Raw genomic sequence first — 19845 nt, forward strand, 5'->3', positions numbered from 1 at the left:
TTGAAGGAATCGATCAACAATAATCGATTGGTCGGAACGATGATCAGAGTTTGAACGAAAAAAAAAACGAGCTCCGATGAGAATCGGTAGCTTTGATACCAATGTTATGATAAAAACTGAAGAGAATCGTAAAGAGGGAAATCGAAATCAATTCATTATCAAGATGATCTGTTACAAATCGTTACTAACTATTTAACAGTATCACAAATGACTAACTAACTCTTTACAATCTAATCCTTGACTTATCATTTATTACAAAATGAGTCCCTCTACTTATTAACATGTAACATGTTTTGAAATCTGTTAAAAAGAGGGAAAGGGAGGTGGCGGCTAGGGTTTTTTCATCAAGGCTTCAATAGTTCTATCGACATTTAACAGAAGGTAAATGATCGTGATGTTGAGGTTTCTAAAAGCTCGGAAATTTGACATCGAAAAGGCAAAGATAATGTGGGTTGATATGATTCAATGGAGAAAGGAATTTGGCGCTGACATGATTATCGAGGTGATTTAATTATATACAATTTTGTATGCGTTTTCTAAACTTCTATGTGTTTGTGATCTAGCATGAAAATTAATATTTCTTTTGCTAGATCTAATATAGTCAGAACTTTGATTTTCCTGAGTTGAATGAAGTATTGAAGTATTATCCTCATGGTATTCATGGAGTGGATAAAGAAGGTTGATCCTAATAAACTCCTCATGCAAGTTACAACCATGGATCCTAATGTATGCATTATCAATGATCAATATTTACATCTTATTTCCATTTTGAATATTTCAGGGGCTGAAGAACTTTGGTAAGAGTGCTCGTGAACTCGTAACTCGCGGCTATAGAAAATTGATGGAGACAATTATCCAGAAGTAAGATTAATTGGTTTGCAAATGAAAGTTTATCATGTTCTGTTTATATTTATGACTAACTCTTTATCTGTTCAGACACTCCATCAAATGTATATAATCAATGCGGGTCCTGGTTTTAGACTGCTCTGGAGTACTGTGACGTGATTTCTAGATCCCCAAACGGTCGCAAAGATTCATGTATGCATGGTGTATTTTTCCATGTTGTACGTTTTAAATAAGAATCAAAAGTTTACTGTATTACTTTGTTGTGTGATACATTTTTCTTTTATTTTGATCTCTCAGGTTCTGAGTAAAAAGAATAAACTGCTTGAGACAATCGATGCAAGGTAATGATAAGCATTCCATCATGGCGTCTATGTATGTATTTTTATAAAAACTTCGTAAGAAAAAGGTATTGTTGAAATACTAACCACATCTTGTGCAGTGAGTAGCCGGAATTCTTTGGTGGCACCTGAAATCATGGTTGCAAAAGTCGCTAGGCGCTCCCTAGTCGGATTCGGGAGTACTCGGGAGGTACTCGGGAGTATTCGGGAGTACTCGGGGAGTAATTGGCCTGGGAGAAGAGTACTCGTGCTTCGGCAACCTACCTTGTAGCGAGTACTCGGGGAGTACTCGGAGCCTAGTCGGGACTTTTACAACCATGCCTGAAATACTAACCACATCACGTATGTTACTCTTTTTCAATGTTTTAAAAACCGGTTTATACCGGCCGGTTGAACCAGTTAAACCGGATGCCAGAATCTTGGTCGGCACGAATCATGCCGGTAAATTGAGGGAACGTGATAAGATCTATAATTCAAACAGGAAACTTTATTTGAACTGAAGTAAACAGCCCGATTCGAGAGGGGCAATGTCTCCAAATACACAATACTTTGATAATGAAAAACAAGGATGAACCACTTGAAAATAAAAAGCCTGCTTTAATAGACATGACACTTAGAAACTGCTCCATAAAGTAGGCATAGGAACAACTCTTCAACCCTTCATTTTCTCGCTAATAATAGGCATAGTAACTGCTCCCCACTCTTCCAATTTACTGCCAACTCCCTGACCAAGTGGATCCAGCTTAAGCCCAAAAACATAATTCAGTTTTTCCATATGGGCAGCTGTGGCCCGTTTCCTTCTTCTCGTATAAACTTTAATTGGGCCCTTATCATTACTTCCCTCTCGGTAAAACGCCTTGTCCTCAAGGCGGAATGTCGAGAATTGTTCTGCCAATAGATCATAGGATTCCCAGGTTGCTTCTTCCACTGGGCGATTACACCAAGATACCAGCAATTCTAGAACCAAATGGTCAGCTTCGGAAACCCAACGATGAGCTATAATATAATTTGGTTGCAAGTCAATTTCCCAATCTTTAGTGATGGGTAATGGAGGTTGCTGCTCAGAAGAGAACGATCCATGGGCGGGTTTAAGCATGGACACATGGAACACTGGGTGAATTCTAGCAGTAGGTGGAAGTTCCAGTTCATATACAACAGGACCCACTGCCCGTTTAATACGATATGGACCGAAAAAGCGTGGAGAAAGTTTTTCATAACGATGTTTGGCTAAACTCTTCTGACGATAGGGTTGAATTTTTAGGAAAACAAAATCACCAACCTGAAATGTCAGATCTCGTCGTTTGTGGTTGGCTTGATTCTTCATCCGATCTTGGGCCTTTTTTAGATTGTTTCTAAGAAGCCTTAGCATATCATCCCGGTCTATTAACTGCTGCTCCAATTCTGGATTTTTAGTCTCCCCCATCACATAAGGGAATAAACAAGGGGGCTCCCTGCCATAGACGACGGTGAAAGGAGTGGTGCTTGTTGCGGTATGATACCCGGTGTTATGCGAATATTCAGCCCATGGTAAATAAGTAGTCCATTTGGTAGGTTGTTCACTAGCAAAACACCGTAAATAGGCTTCAAGACAACGGTTCAGAACTTCGGTTTGCCCATCCGTTTGGGGATGGTAACTTGTACTCAATTGGAGCTTAGTTTGGCTCAAACGAAATAATTCCTGCCAAAAATGGCTGAGAAAAATCACGTCCCGGTCAGATACAATGGATCGTGGAAAACCATGCAACCGAATTATCTCTTTACAAAAAATTGCAGCCACCCCTTTTGCAGTGAAAGGATGCGAGAGGCAAAGAAAATGAGCATATTTGCTCAAACGATCGACCACCACTAAAATAGTATCATAACGACCTGAAGGAGGTAAACCGACTATAAAGTCCATTGAGAGGTCTTCCCAAATCTGATTGGGAATGGGTAAGGGCTGAAGTAGTCCAGCAGGAGACAATGTTTGGTATTTCTGTTGTTGACAGATTACACATTGTTGCACAAAATTTCGAACATCTTGTTTCAGTTTAGGCCAAAAGTACCTGGCTGAAATACGCTTAAGAGTCTTTAAAAATCCCCCATGACCTCCAATCGGGGTGTCATGTGCCTCCTGTAACAACTTCTGCTTGAGATCAGGTATCTCTGGTATCACTAAGCGTCCTTTGTAGAATAAAAACTGATCAATGATGGAGAAGCCAGCAACCGATGATGGATCAGCTTGTAGTTTGTTGACTATATTGCTGGTAACTGGGTCATTTTGGAGTCCCAGTTTGATGCCAGCCACCTCTACACAATAGGGTACCATTAGTGTCAATAACTCACCAGAATGGGGTCGGCGAGATAAGGCATCCGCTCCTCTATTCTCTTTCCCTGCTTTGTGAATAATCGAGAAGTCATAAGGCATAAGTTTCAATAGTAAACGCTGCTGCTCGGTAGTTGTAATTCGCTGCTCAAGTAAGAACTTCAAGGTGTAATGATCGGTACGGATGAGAAAATGTCGACCAAGCAGGTAATGACTCCACTTTTGTACCGCCAATACTAAAGCCAACAGCTCCCGGTCATAAGCTGATTTGCATCGATTAGCAGGAGAAAATCCCTTGCTAAAATAGGCCACGGGGTGATCTGCTTGAGACAATATAGCCCCTACACCATCAGAAGAAGCGTCACATTCGACGACAAATGGTTGTGAGAAGTCGGGTAACCTCAAAACAGGTGTGGACAACAATGCTTCTTTTAATTCATTAAAGGAATTTAGGGCTTCTTTTGACCACACAAAACCATCTTTCTTAGTCAACGCTGTGAGGGGTCGTGCTATCAAGCCATAGTTCCTAACGAAACGTCTATAGTATCCCGTTAGACCAAGGAACCCTCTTACTTCCTTGACTGTTGAAGGTATTGGCCAAGATTGCACTGCTGAAATCTTTTCGTCTTCAACTTTAACACCTTTCGAATTAACCACATGCCCGAGAAACACCACTTGTGGCTGCCCGAAACAACACTTCGACATCTTAGCGAAAAATTGATTGTCGTATAGTAACTTTAAGGCCTGTTCCAAATGAGATCGGTGTTGCTCCATGGTATGGCTGTAAATCAAGATATCGTCAAAAAATACAAGTATGAAGCGACGTAAAAAGGGACGAAATAAATCGTTCATAATAGCTTGAAAAGTGGAAGGCGCATTCGTCAACCCAAACGGCATAACCTTGAACTCGTAATGCCCCGAATGAGTACGAAAAGCCGTTTTTGCAACATCTTGAGCAGTCACTCTAATTTGGTAATACCCAGATCGTAAATCAAGTTTAGAAAATACCGTTGCACCATACAATTCATCCAGTAACTCGTCGATATTCGGAATGGGGTACTTGTCGGCTACCGTTATCTTGTTAAGGGCTCGATAATCGACACACATTCTCCATGTATTATCTTTCTTTTTTACTAACAAGACCGGACTCGAAAATGGGCTAGTACTTGATTGAATAAACCCGGCTGTCAAAAGTTGGTTGACTTGTTTCTCTATTTCGGTTTTTTGCGAATGAGGGTATCGGTAGGGTCGGATATTGGGTGGTGGTGCGTTGGGAATTAGGTGGATTGAGTGGGTTTGGGTTCTAACAGGTGGTAGGGTTTTGGGTTCATCAAAACCAGTGGAGTATTGGTTGATAATAGGTTGTAGTGGAGTTGGAATTTGTGGGTTGCTTACTGGTTCAATAGCCAAGTGTTGGAAACTAGATGATTTTTGGGGTCCCGTTTCGATACCTTTCAGCTTGTATCGTTTACCATCAATAGTGAAAATCATAAATAATTCTTTCCAATTTGCTTGAACCGTATTCAAGGTAGCTAGCCACTGAATGCCCAAAACTAAATCAGCCCCTCCAATTGAAAAAGGGTGAAAGTCTTGAATAATCTTCAAATCATTAACCTGTACAGAAAGACTTTTGCAAATCTGATCACATCGGATTACATCACCAATACCGATTTGAACCCCGAAAGGTGGTATCGGTTGGGTCTCAAGTTTTAGCTCTTTCACCAAACAATCTGAGATAAAATTATGGGTGGAACCCCCATCAATTAAAATTAAAACCTCTGCAAAATTCAACATACCATGGACTTTCATCGTTGTTGGATGCGATTTCCCGAGGATAGCATGTAAACTGATCTCTGTTGTCTCCTCTTGTGTCTCATCAGAATTAGTTATTTCAGTTTCTTGCTGCTCCACTAAGTCCTCTTCGGCTTCTAACATTTTTAGTGTACCCGCTTTACATCTATGTCCTGGACCATATTTCTCCCCACACCTGAAGCATTCACCCCTTAAATAACGATTTTGTTTTTCGGTGTCTGAAATTCTAAATGGAGTTTTTGGTTGGTTAGAGGGTTGAGAGTTGTAAGAGGTAATGGTTTTAGAATCAAGTGGTGGTGGTTTGGAATTTGGTTCCCCAATAGAACTCTTTCCGGGTCGATGCTTGTTTGATTTAGACTCAAATTCCAAAGCAAGACTCATAGCGTTGTAAACGGTACGTGGTTTGTGTATTCTCACATCAGCCTTTAATTCTTCCTTCAACCCGTTAACCCCTAAGAAACAGTGGTCTGGCCAGTTTGAAACCCGTGAAGATCGCCTGGCAAATTCTTGACGGTATTCCTGTACCGATGCAGTTTGTTTTATACTGCACAGGTATTCATCTGGATTTTGAAACTCGGCTGGACCGAAGTTTTTGGTGAAGGTTTGCACTAACTCTTCCCAGAAAGTCAAAGTATGATCATCCGAAAGCCAGGAATAGAGGTCTAAGGCATCTCCCTCTAGGTGCATAGATGCTATTTCTACCTTCTCCTCATCTGGTATCTTATAATACCGAAAATATTTTTCAGCCTTTAATACCCACCCACATGGATCCCCTCCATTAAAAATAGGAAAATCAATTTTGTTGTAGGGTTTGTATCCGACTCGTCCCTTCCACGAGCTCTCCCCTTCATCAAAGATACTGCCTTTAGACCGGTCTCCTTTCAAGGCTGCAATGTCTTCCTTCATTGAATCAATGGACTCTAATTTTGCAGCAATGGCAGCCAGTTGAGCAGCAATTTGGTCTGGGTTTGAGCTGCTGCCATCAGAAGTGCTCCGGGTTTGAACCATCTTTCGTTTCCCGGCAATGGAACCAAATGATAAGATCTATAATTCAAACAGGAAACTTTATTTGAACTGAAGTAAACAGCCCGATTCTAGAGGGGCAATGTCTCCAAATACACAATACTTTGATAATGAAAAACAAGGATGAACCACTTGAAAATAAAAAGCCTGCTTTAATAGACATGACACTTAGAAACTGCTCCATAAAGTAGGCATAGGAACAGCTCTTCAACCCTTCATTTTCTCGCTAATAATAGGCATAGTAACTGCTCCCCACTCTTCCAATTACTGCCAACTCCCTGACCAAGTGGATCCAGCTTAAGCCCAAAAACATAATTCAGTTTTTCCATATGGGCAGCTGTGGCCCGTTTCCTTCTTCTCGTATAAACTTTAATCGGGCCCTTATCAGAACGACAGAAGTTGTACCGCAGGTAAATTCGGTTAAACCGGTATACCGATATCGGGTCAAAGGTTAAAATTTGGAATTTTAATCTTTCATGGGCCAAAAAAATGTGTCGAATTACCTTCTTAGTAAAACTTAGCGCCCAAAAAAAGGTATAAATAGTGAAATTTGTGATGATTTTTTTATTATAGATTAACTTTAGAATATTTTTTATTATAAAAATAGGTAGTTTTGGATTATTTCTTGAGTAAAAATTGTATTTTATGGATTTATTGGGTAAATTAGTCAACCCGGTCGAACCATCCGGTATAACCCGGTTAAACCTTGGTTTAAAAAAGCGCGAAGCGCTCCGAAGCGTTTTGGTTCCAAAAGCTTTAAGCGAAGCTTCAAGCGCGAAGCGAGAGCTTCACATATACGAAGCGCTCCATATTATATATAATTATATATAATGTTAATTTTATATATATGTATAAAAAATAGCTATCCATATTATATATATGTATTTTATAATGTTAATTTGTACTTTTATGCATAAATTAAAAAGTTTAAGGACCAAATGTAAACTACTGAAGATAGAGGGAGTTAAATTTTTAAATAGACAAACTATCTTTACACTTTTTAAGTAAAAAGTTAGAAGTTTCAGGGACTGAATGTAAACTAATGAAAGATAGAGGGGTTAAATGTTTAAAAACCTTAACTTATAAAAACCCTAAAAGCCTAAAAGACAGATACGTAGCCGCTCTCAGCATCTCTCTTCTTCTTCTTCTTCCCCTTCTTCCTGGTTTCCGGCTGAAAGCAACTCCGTCGCCGGAATTTGTCGCCGGATTTCACAAAGTCGCTATATCGTCGATATAAGGTCGATATGTACCTTGTAAAGACTGTTGGGCTTAAAAAATGGCCCAAATGGTGATCTGATTGGCTGGAGTGTCGCTTCACAACTTCATCGCTTCGCCGCTTAAAGCTCGCTTCACGTAATGTAACGCTTCAGACCCAAAAAAAGCGTTTTTTCCAGCGCTTCACGCTCGCTTTAAGCGCGCTTTTTTAACCACAAGGTTAAACCATTTCTGAGTCTAACCCGGTACGATTTAAAAACCAGTTTTTTAAACATTGCTCTTTTTTTATCTGATGGAGATGGGCATTAGTTTTTCATACTTATTTTGTATATACTTTTAGAAAGATTAGATGGAGAATAGTAAGATTGGGCTGGTGAGTCACATGGGAACCTTAACCCAATGTGGGCACTATGTTGCATATATGTACAAAAGAAGGAAGTGGGTGATTTTCAATGAGGATAAAGTGGGTGGTGTTTGGCCTGCAAGTTTCCAACTGATTTCTTAAGATTATTTATCAAAGAAAGATCAAACTGGTACTTTTGTTTAATGACTCGGAGTCTACATTATGAGTTTCTGTGGCAGTGTGAGTGGATTCTTTTATCCGTTATTAATGGTAAGCTTATAATGTTGAGCCTGTGAATGGTTAGTATTTGAGTGGCTGATTTTTGTTACAATGACTGCAGATATGAGGTTTCAGGGGTTTCTTCCTTCTGTAATGTCCATTGTTAGCCAGGAGATTGAGCCGGATAATGCATTGGATTACCGAAATCAGCTTATGAATATTCTTAACATCAGTGAGGTTTGTTCTTTACTTGCTTATCTGGATGCCTTTACATTAAGGAATCAAGTCCTTTCTCACATGCATTTCATACGACTTTAGCCTACCTGTTGCATCAAATTGAATTAACAAGCCATTAAAATCCCACTCATAGCCATTACGGTGTTCTTCATATTGCTATGTTAGGTACCTAAAGGTCTTGAAATGGGTATCGGAACAATGTCACGGGAGAGAAAGCAGTGATTTATGTAACAAGTCAGTACTTAAGTCAAACCCCTCTGATACCTTATGTATAAGGTATCGAAGAAGTTCACTTTGAAGTGGACCTTATCCATTTTATTCAAGTCCGCAAATGTTTTTTTCTTTCTTAGTTGGAAGCATGCATCTTTTCATTTGAACGCTAATTCTGGTATATTTCCACTTGTATATCGTTTTACAGGTACGGGATGTACTAGGAGATGGCCGTCTAATAAAACGCCACATAAGAGACGGCAAAGGTGCTATTGCAGTCCTTATTTGATTATTTCTTAGGTCTATTAGCCATCTAAATTGGACACTATACCGGTAAGAAGTCAAGTTGCAAATGTACACGTGCAACATCCCCGGCTGAACCGTATCGAGTTTTTATAATAAATGTTCTCCCTACGCGGGTTTAGTCTTACCAGAATATAATGAATGCTCAATCACTTAGTTCTTCCACTGAGATTTATTTATTTTTTTACTATCATACACATTTCGTAATTATTTTTTACAAGTGATTAATGCAGCGTTATGTTTCATTTTGTTTTTAATTTAATGTAGCTGGGGTTATTTCAGGTTATCTACTTTTAAGATTCCCATCCGAATGAATAGTCAAGGTCTTGGCTTCTTATTACATTCCTTGGTAGGTGGCTTTTTGTTCTTGCTAAAAAGGAAGCCCTTTTTTGGATCAATGATCAGGAATTCTTATATAAACCTAATTCCATAAAAGATGTAAACTTTGACTTTTTAGTCAAACCCAACATTCGTATCAAAGTGTCGATCAAATTTTGTTGAAGCCACAAAATTACAACGTTACTAATAATGAAATGATCCTAAATTACCAAGTCAATATAACCCATTGTTGGTTTTGGTATCGGTTCAGAGGTGTTGAATGAATCTAAAGGGATTGGCAAGCTTATAAATTCATATATTTGTTGGATAGATACGAAAACATGTAATGGAAGGCTAATAGCTATGGACTTTCATGTGTAAATTCTGTTGTATATTATGATGAATTCAAGATATTCTATCAACTTTCTATGGGGTGTTTGAGCTTTCTTAATTATAAATAGTTTATTTCAAACTGATTATTGTTATTTAGACATTATAAAGATTCTTAATTACCATGTTCATCATCCCTCTCTCTATATATTTGTTTGACAATACTCTAAAGGTGTTATTTGGTTACATTTACTCTATTAATAATCTTCACCCTTTTGTACTCTATTTCTTAATTAAAAAAAGTTAGTTACAAAAAATATTATATAACAAACTTATAAATTATATATACAAGTATTTGATGTTGCGTAACCCATGCAATTTCTATTACTTATTGCCATATTGAAGTAAATGCCCTAAGTAATTTAATTTCTGTTTTGTTTTTTTCTTTCTTTTTGGTAAGGTTTGTCAAATATGGGTCTTAGCATGGAGATATATCAGGTTATAAATCATACAAAAAAAATACTTTTATAGATATATATTTTTTTAACACAACCCATAACCCGTGAAGCTCACGGGATATAACCTAGTACGTGTATAAAGCTAGCATGTAGCTAAACTAATCCATCACCTAAAATATCACCACATAAACCCTTTTTGACAAAACAGCCATAAACCCGCGGTATCACATTAATTCCCGGATTAGTTTATTACCGATTGTAAAATAAACCAATAACCTTGGTAAAACCGTTCTTTATTGAATGCATGATCAGCCCAAAACACTTAAAATCATTTGAAAACCTTAAGAACGTGGACATGGAATTCATATTATTTAAATCATTCGTTCAGTTTTAGATAAATCATCAAAACGTTAACCATTATCTACAAATACATTAACCGTTATAACATATATTTATATTTAATAAACGTGTACCAGTGCAACCCCAAAACAATAAAGAATATTTAAACGAGGAAACATGAAACTCACCTAGATTGTTTAAGACGATATTCGGGTCCATTTAAGCCCAAACTGCCACACAAACACAATCAACGTATGGCCTCCTCTAGCTACCACCACCTTCTGTCTGGTTGTCATCCCTGATCAATCACCACCGTGTCTAAAACATCCTTGGTTCAACCAAAATACCTCAGGTCACACCTTAAGTGCACCCGCATGCTAGACCACCTTGTCTCTCTTTAGAAATCACACCACTGTTAGTCCGGCCACATAGACCACCAAACGAACCACCACGGCCCTTGGTAATCCGCTAACAACCGCCACAGTCCCACCTTTGGTATTTTAACCACTTATAAACAGTGGCGGAACTAGAAGAGAAATTCAGGGGTATCCCTATTTTTTTTTATCGAGGACTATTCTTGAGAATTCAAGAGCCAGATGCGGGTAGTAAAAATGAACCCTTAAATTTTATTTAGCCCAGGGACCTGCCTGAGAATTCGAGAGCCCTTAGAGGCCTTGAGCGGCTAGCAAAAATGGGCTTATATATATATATATATATATATATATATATATATATATTTACTAGGTTACAGACACATGTATTTATAATAAAAATTATTAATTGTTAGTAATAGGATTTAGAAATTACAATATAACATTTTGAGATAAGATATAACTGAAATTACGTATTAATTAGGTATACATATAACATTTTGAGATAAGATATAACATTTTGATGTGCGTTGTGAAACTATTTTCAAAAGTAAAATTAACTTTTTATAATCCATACTCTATAATAGAGTATTATTCTCTAACAAAGTGTGAGAACGAAAACTATTTAATTATATTATCGATATATAATTTTATTTTTATATTCTGAAGCATATGTTGAGTTTTATTTTTTTATTAATTGGTGTACCAAACACAAACACGAATGTTATCAAATATTTTTTTATAAAACTTCAAATGTTATTTAAAAGTTTTATATATAAAATTTAGTTTGTATAATCATATATTCAACGAGAAAAAACCGAAAATTATTGATAAAGTAAATTTGATACTTAAATATAAAATAAATTTAATACTTAATAATAAAATGATAAACAAACAAACTAACTAACAAAAATATATCATAAAAAAAACAAACAGAATCTGATAATGTTTAACTGAAGTAAAGTAAATATTAATTGAAAAGTAAATAAACAAATTAAATAGTTTGACTATTGACTCTAGCTTTTTAATTGTAGACTTGTAGACTTGCTTTACCTTTCATTTATCTTTCCAATGCTTAATTATAATAACAACTTCATCTTCTTCACCTTGTATCTTCTGCAACTTTTTGTGGACTGGAAATTTCGTTTCCGAAAATTTTGGTTCGTCTCGTCTTCATCTATATTTAGAGCTATCTTAATATTACTTAGGGGTATCCGCGATACATAAATCGGAGATTATAAAAAAATTGCAACAAAAATTGTACTTCGCGACGAAAGTTGAGGGGTATCCCGGGCAACCCCTGGATCCCAAGTAGATCCGCCCCTGCTTATAAACATCTATTATCAGTAATTATTTTCCAAGAATTTTGATGATAACTATTTTTAATATAGAGGTTGGGTAACTTTTAGTATCCGAAACTTATCTATTTTATATATGATTAAAATTTTAAAACTATAATCATTTATCTTTTTGTTGTATTACTTATTCAAATTATGATCTCTTTTTTTTAGGCTTTGCATGCGTGTATAGAGATTTGTCATGCACATAAATTTTATATTTCTGTTTTATTTTCTATTTAAAGTATTTTTCTTTTTAAATATATATACATTCGTTAAAAGGGTGACAAAAATGACTGGGCTATACCCTCATACTTAGCCCACATGATAGGCTCAACTTAACATATAAGTCCACAAAGAAAGCCCGTCTGAAGTCCAAGTAGCAGGAGGTGGGCTATTGGGCTGGAGTTGATTGCAAAGAACACTATTCAGCGTTGTAAGGAAAAAAAAAGTTGAACGGTGAATAAATTCATCCAAAAAATATAGCAAGGCGCTAGAAAATATATACCACCACAAATGTTTTGTTACGTAAAGTGATAAATAACCACGATTTACCATTTTGTTCTATGCTTTAACTACATATAATAACTCGAGTTATATGTAGTTTAGTTACAGCGCTTAGTTATAGCCCAACGTCTATGTGATAGTGACGTAACAGTAACTTTTACACTTTATAGTTATTCCACTACATAGCCTTAAAGTAACTATACAGTCTCCATGACTAAATTTTGTATTTGGTTTAAAAAAATATAATTTGAATAATACTGGTTTAATTTTTTTAACCGTACAGTCCAACAGCAACAACATACCCAGTAGAATACCACTCACAATGAAGCTATTGGTGAGAATCCCACTCGTATGAAGCTATCAGCGGGGTCTGAAGATAGTGGGATGTATTCAAGCTTTACCTCTATCTCCAAAGATGGAGAAGCTGCTTCTAGTGATACCACCAGCTCCAAAGTCATAACCACACATAAAAGTCAAATTAGGATGTACATAGCCACTAAAAACTATATCTTTGCTAAAGCGTATAACATGAACATGAACAAGTACCATATGAAAGAGACATGCAAACATGCGATAACATGCATAGACCACCCAAAAAACACTAAGAAGCTAAGCTTGTAAGGTAAGACTAGAAGAACAAACCATACCCTACTCCTAAACGTTTTTAACTTTAGTTCTACGTCTTCACGGACTCCGATCCTCGACTAAGTCCTTAGAGATATTCAAGTGTAACAAATCATGGCTAATCCACTCCTCAAAGTTAGTTTTGGTGCCTCCACTCCTCCTCCCCTCCACTGTAATAGTTTTCACAGTTCTAACACTGGTCGTCACTTGTATCCTCTTAACGTGCCCATACCATCTCAACCACCCATATCTTATCTTGTCTTATTTGATATACTGGCCACCCCAATATTTCCCTAAAGACCTCATTTCTTATCTTATCTAACCTAGTACACCTACACATCCACCTTAACATCCTCATTTCTACTACCTCTAGCTTACGCACATGTGTCTTCTTAATGACCCAACAATCTATAACGCATAACATAGTAGGTCTTACTACAACCCTATAAAAGTTTCTTGTTAATCTAGTCGGGAACCTCTTGTTAAACAATACCCAGGGGTTGCTCTCCACATATAGCATCCAACCTCGACGTGATGCGCTATGTCACTATCTATCTCCCCATCCCTTTGTACATACAATCCTAAATACTTGAACTTAGGTGCCTACGGAACCACCTGACCCTCAATGGTGATCTAGGTGTTCTCGTCATCTCCTACGCCAATGAAATCACAATAAAGGTACTTGGTCTTAGAAAAAATAATCCTTAAACCTCTTCTTTCTAAAGATACTAACCACTCCTTTAATCATGCATTCAGCTTATGTTTACTTTCTACCACTAACATAATATTACCCGAAGCATGCACTAGGGAATTGTATCCTTAATAGAATTTGATAACTCGTCTACGACAAGCGTAAAAAGAAACGGATTCAACGAAGACCCTTGGTGTAGTTTTACCTCCATAAAGAAGAAATCCATATACCGTACAAGTGAATGGGCCCTAGTTTCAGTCCTAAGATATATATACCTAATTATGTCTATATATTTCCCTAGAACACTTCTACCCTCCAAACTATCCCAAGTCAATCTGTGTGGTACACTATCATATGCCTTCTCAAGATAAATGAACACCATATGAAGATCATGTTTCTTCTCCTTCTACTTTTCCATTAATCTCCTTAAAATGTGTATTATTTGTGACAACCCGAACTTTCAAAGTTTGTGACGTTTAAACCTCATGATCTTAACTCCTCGTTATTTCTCTTCCAAGTGTTTTACGTTCTGCGCTCGTATGATTTTGTAACTGTGTAATGATGTTTCGTCGCTCTAAGGGGCCTTGGCCCAGGTTGTTTCGGCCCACACACAAGCTAGTCTTCGGCCCACTGTTATGAGTTTGTTAATTGTATATGTTTGATTAACTGATCACAGTCATCTTGACTTACCAATCTTGATATTATTTCACTCCTTTGACACTACCAATCTATCTTAATTGCTAATGGACCAAAACATTCTATTTAGATCGATTATTGGGCCGATAACTATATGAAAATTTAACAAAGAATTATTTATCAAGTAACCATCATTCAAAACTTCATGTGATGATCCGATTTGTAGTTATTATTGTTTTTTTTGGACCAATTCAAAATAACTCATGCAAAAGTAATGATCAAAATAAATGGCTGACACATTTATTACTTTTCTCATGCAAATGTGAATTACTGGATCTTGACAATTCACAACAAACTAATCTAATTGGACCTTTTATCTATAATCACATGGACTGATTATTTATGCAATTAATGGATCTGACAAAACTACACATGCATTGGGCTGATGATGTAAGAATCAAGTGATTACTTGTTGAACCTTATTAATATGGGCCGACACTATTTGAATATCAAAACACTTAAACTGATTTGACCATGTGACTCGATCGAATGAGATTTGTGACAACTCGTGTTTTACCGTTCCTTGTATATGCTTGATTATTTAAACCTTTGTTACCCTTGGCCCGGTCTCGCAAGCCCAAACCAAACCCAGCCCTTTCCTCAATTACTTGTTTACGTGAAAGGTTATATGAATACGTTAATTTATTTACAAACCCTACCTCCTCTTCCTTGAATCGCAAACGGCAGTAGCAAAACCCCCTCCCCCTGTTCGAGATAGCATCGTGATCCGTCAGACTTCTGGTTAGTGAGTTCATGTTTGTTTAATCCTCAACTACTTGATCGTGTGTAACACCCTAGTTACTATTAAGCAATTTTATATGTAAATACCAACAATTAGATGTGTAGTTAAGACTACACATACTACAAAAATACGGGTTTATTAAAACTTTTACAAATCATAAGTTATTCTCCATAACGTGATCAGGTTCGCCGTTAAAAATTTACAACGAGGCAATGTGCGGAAGCATGTGTCTTTATCGTGTTCGGTTCTTCATTGAGCTTGATCGTCAATCGGCATCCAAAATATTCCTACATTTCATAAACATGAAATGCTTTAGTCATACTGGGATTAAAACGTATTTAAACGAGTCCGGTAACTAATATGAAAGGAGAAATTCCAACGTTAATCTCTTGATCTCCAAAACAAAATTTCAACTTGGTCTCCACCGTAACTTACGGTGTCACCGTAAGTTACGGTGGCCTCTGTAAGGTTATTCCCCCACCGTAACTCAGGGGTGTTTCACCGTAACATTTTCAGCTCCATCGTAACTTACGGTGGCACCGTAAGTTACGGTGGCCCCTGCATCCAACCTTTCCATTTTGCCGTTATTTGACACGAAAACTTTCGTATCTTTCAATCCGCTTATCCGTTTGACCTACCGTTTCTTCCTACGTGTTTGTAATGTGATTCTCCATCAAATGGATTTAAAATCCGGCTTCCGGATTAACAAATTTATAGAGTTTTAAGCTTTTGGCTTAAACTAGAATTTACCCATTTTAACCCATTCATGTATTTATCAAACAAACTTATTTGTTTGATCCCAAATTCTCGTGAACCTTCTAAGTTCTATATCGTCTATCATATTTGGCTCAAACCACGGGTTTCCTACGCATTTTAAACCCTCTTATACTCAAGGGCTTATTTTGACCCGTTAAGGACATTTATGCACTTTTACGCATAACTCACACCCATTTCTTTCTAGCATTTTAATTCCACATTAGTTATCAAATGACTTTCCATCACATCTATATTTGTGATGGTTTCAATGTGACGATCTATCTAATCTGAGTTTTAGCCTTCGGATTATCAATTTACAGCAAAGACTCATATAGAGTCTTTTGACCAAAGATTTAAATCTTACGCTATTATACTTATTCTAAGTATTAATCTTGATTAATAAACTCGTTTCCAAGCGACTTCTAAGGGTTGTTTGATTAATTTTGCTTACAAGGGCGTTTTGGTCATTTTTAACCCTTCTTTTACAACGAAGGACTTGCTTAAGCCATGTACGCCCAAAATCTAATTTTTTTAACCAATTCTTGTTTTCAAAACACTCTGTCTATAATTTAAATCCTTCGGTTTACCTTTTAAGGTAGCCGAATATCCCTTTTTCTTTGCCTAAATCTCATAGATCTCCAAGTTCTAAATGAGGAGTTGATCTATTATACATACCTGGTCCGGATCAACTTATTAACCCGGTTTTAATACCTTGCTTTATATTCGCTAATTAAGAACGATGCGAATATCCATTGGATATTTATTCCTGTAAGCATATAACTCGACAAAGAATCATTAGTCTATATAGTCAAAAGGTGTTGTCTACACCTTTTGACCCGTTTGGCCGAAATGACCATTTATCTTTGCGAGATGATATTTATCATCTCCTCTACATGACTCGTTCCGTTTAACACCGTACGGTCATTTTAACATATAAACCATTTATTACTTTCGACATAATATGACCGAATTATCGATTTACTTCTTTTTAACCATTATTACGGTTTCTCTCATCTTTGATTGTCTTGTTCCGTTCGACTACACGACGGAACATCATATTTCAATTGTTTAGATATCTCATTCATAATTTATATGATGAGAAAATATTCCACAATTTAAGACTAGTGTAAGCTATACTTACCTTGCATCCAAATTATGCTTTTCCGTCATTCTTGCTTCGTTTGACCCGCTTCATTCCCCAAGCCTTCACCTAGCTTGCCAAGCGTCAAACTATCATTGTAATTGTAAGATGGTTAGGTTAGTCATAATCATTTATGACTATTCCATCCTACTCTTCTTATATCGAATTTACCATCCGATCATACACTTGGTCGATTTGACTTTTTAAGGTCAATCGACTTATCCACTTATTCATTGCACATTTTCACTCTAATTTCAACACTTTAGTTTTCATTTAGGCATTTTAACAAACACCTAATGTGCATACATTGTTTTTATACATTTTACAACTAAATAACATGATTTCAAGCATCTATATCACGATCTTAACATCAATTCTTTTATATCATATAACAACCCATTTCATGGTAAATATGATTTATGTACCCAAACACCTAAATTGTTCAAGTAGTTTGTCTTACTAACTAATATGATGATTCTAATCACAAGTTTGACATTAACATCATCATATCATAAAAACCCATCTCAAGTCATGTAAGTTTAACACCCAAACTTGCAAATTGTTCAAGTATCTTGTTTCTACTAGCAACTATGATGATTTTAAACATGTGTAAACCATCATCTTCACTACATAATCAAAACCCACTTAGCACATAATAGGTTAATTATCAAATCCCTAGTTTTAACACCAATTCTCCAAGTTTTCAACTAGGGTTTGTTTCTAAACAAAGATTTCAACACAATAGCACTCATAGATTCAATATTCATTCCAGAATTTCGATTATGATTGTTCATCATAATCTCAAAGTATCACCAAATCTTAAAATTCGACATACCTTGTGATTCCCACGACTAGGTGATCATTTATATGTGTTCATGCATCGATTTGGGTCTTGATTCGAGCTCCAATTTGGTGAATTTGTTGATTCTAGGGTTTGAGCTCTCTAGGAGCTTCTCCTGGCCATTCTCACGCACGCACACACACTCTTGTGTGTGTGTTGTGTTTTATTTTTAAGTTTATAATTCCTTTTTCAAGTTACCCGGCTTTGGTCCCTCGTGTTTGGTTAGTTATTAATTAGGTCACAACCTAATTATTTTCAATAATATTCCCACTTATTAACTAGGTTTAATATTCCTAGTTAACTTAGCGGGTTCGGGAATATTTATGACTAAGTTTATTTTAGGTCCTGTTAACTCGAGCCTTTTATCCATTTTATTACCTTAAAAGCTTTTATTCACTTTTTATTTAACATTAGGATTAATTATTTAAATCCTAATATTTATCGGGTAAATTTTACCACTAACGGTACTTTACCCGTCTTTTAGTGCTAATGTGGTTTGATCACCAAACCCATTTTCGGGGTGTTACATCGTGTTACGTGCGGATTAGGCTTAATAAGATTGCATGCATATGTGAGCTGCATGCATATGTGAGCGATTTGATTAACAATTATGGTTGTTTTTGATTACTTATCTGATCTCATGCAATTAATCGAATTAGGGTAATCTGTTACTTTGTGTTGATGTTGACACGTTCTTGTTGGTTGGTGTATTAATACTTGTGGTAATTCTTGGATGATCATGATTGAATTGTGTTATGTATTAGCCTGCTTGTAATTATAATATCGTTGATTAGGAAGATATGTTGACAGTAGGGACGGTGCATGCACACAGTAGGATCGATGGATGATCAGATTATGGAATGTCAATTTCATGATAATTAGGTATGTGATAGATGATATGTTTAATAAATGATTATTGGTTAAGGATGGTGGGTGTTTATGGGATAGTGAGATGTAATTTAATGCCATGACTTAGAGCACTGTACAATTTACATTACCCCCATTTGCGAAACATACACCTAAACCATAGTTGCAGGCTTTACTGTTGTTGCACGCTGCCTTGGGGATTTACACTTCAGTTGGGCCTATTATAGCATTTGGGCCGTGCAAATGGGTGGTTGTACACCAGGTGTGGGCCGCCACACCCTATTGGATCACACCAAGCCTTATTTAGATACACATGAATAATTTGGGGTCACACACACACTTGCTGTACACTTGAATCGGGCTTTGAATTATTGTGAAACATACTTGCATGATAGAGGTTAAGAACTGTTAACATGGACTAATGGGCCGTGTAACTTAATAGTAGGTGAACCACACGTTTATTCCATGACTTTATGATGTATGTTAAAAGGTAGGATTGTATGAATGAATGTGACAACTAGCATGGCAATATGTGGTGTTATTTGCATATTACATATAAAGGATGTATGATTTGGAAATACAAAACTGATGGATAATGATAACCATTCTAGGGTTGGTCGGTCAACGGTAAACACGTAACTAAACATACCGAGCAAACCTAAGGTGAGTTCATCTCTTGAGCATGCATCCCGGTGGTTGGGACAGTCAGTGGGTATCACGGGGAGGGATAAGTCTTTTGGGTAAAAACGGGAATGTTGGATAATATACTCTTCCTATCACCCTTAAAGTCCCTCCGTGTTGTTTGGTTACCGGGGAGGTAACATGGTATTAGTTAATAGCGCTACTTAGGTTTGGCAACCTCACCCCGTTCCTGGGAGGATGGGTGTTCAACTAATGACCTAGTCATGACCAATGCTTGATAGGAGCATTGGAGAAAGGGCAAATAATCAGAAGCCGTCTTTTATTGGGGTATTATCAA

The 19845-nt window shown here is 36.7% G+C and overlaps 1 protein-coding gene and 1 long non-coding RNA gene across 9 annotated transcripts; both read left to right on the forward strand.

Moving 5' to 3' along the window:
* Window positions 1-784: 784 nt before the first annotated feature.
* Window positions 785-1288, forward strand: LOC110896622. Its single transcript, XR_002568035.2, has 3 exons — window positions 785-861; window positions 937-1038; window positions 1144-1288. It is a non-coding gene; the product is annotated as an uncharacterized LOC110896622 (long non-coding RNA).
* A 6186-nt stretch (window positions 1289-7474) lies between these two features.
* Window positions 7475-9593, forward strand: LOC110894720 (cyclin-D3-1). 8 transcript variants are annotated; one of them, XR_002566629.2, is made up of 5 exons: window positions 7908-8149; window positions 8220-8335; window positions 8501-8611; window positions 8754-8811; window positions 9116-9593. XR_002566629.2 is itself a non-coding variant. In XM_022141953.2 (4 exons), the coding sequence occupies exons 1-4, from the start codon at window positions 8083-8085 to the stop codon at window positions 9160-9162; spliced, it is 258 nt and encodes an 85-aa protein (XP_021997645.1). In that variant the 5' UTR covers window positions 7475-8082; the 3' UTR covers window positions 9163-9593. The 8 variants fall into 8 exon arrangements, 4 of the variants coding, with proteins under 4 accessions (XP_021997645.1, XP_021997643.1, XP_021997644.1 ...); XR_002566628.2 differs by having other exon boundaries at window positions 9131-9593; XM_022141953.2 differs by lacking the exon at window positions 8501-8611 and having other exon boundaries at window positions 7475-8119.
* Window positions 9594-19845: the final 10252 nt, after the last annotated feature.

This window comes from Helianthus annuus, chromosome 12, assembly GCF_002127325.2.
Source record: "Helianthus annuus cultivar XRQ/B chromosome 12, HanXRQr2.0-SUNRISE, whole genome shotgun sequence".
NCBI lineage: Eukaryota > Viridiplantae > Streptophyta > Magnoliopsida > Asterales > Asteraceae > Helianthus > Helianthus annuus.

Bases quoted from the DNA above. Each gene is read 5' to 3' on its own strand.
- LOC110894720 (XM_022141951.2), top strand. From the start codon at position 8,083: ATGACTCGGAGTCTACATTATGAGTTTCTGTGGCAGTGTGAGTGGATT. The intron at 8,336-8,753 runs GTTTGTTCTTTA...ATCGTTTTACAG, and splicing joins ATATTCTTAACATCAGTGAG to GTACGGGATGTACTAGGAGA. The intron at 8,812-9,115 runs GTGCTATTGCAG...AATTTAATGTAG, and splicing joins CCACATAAGAGACGGCAAAG to CTGGGGTTATTTCAGGTTAT.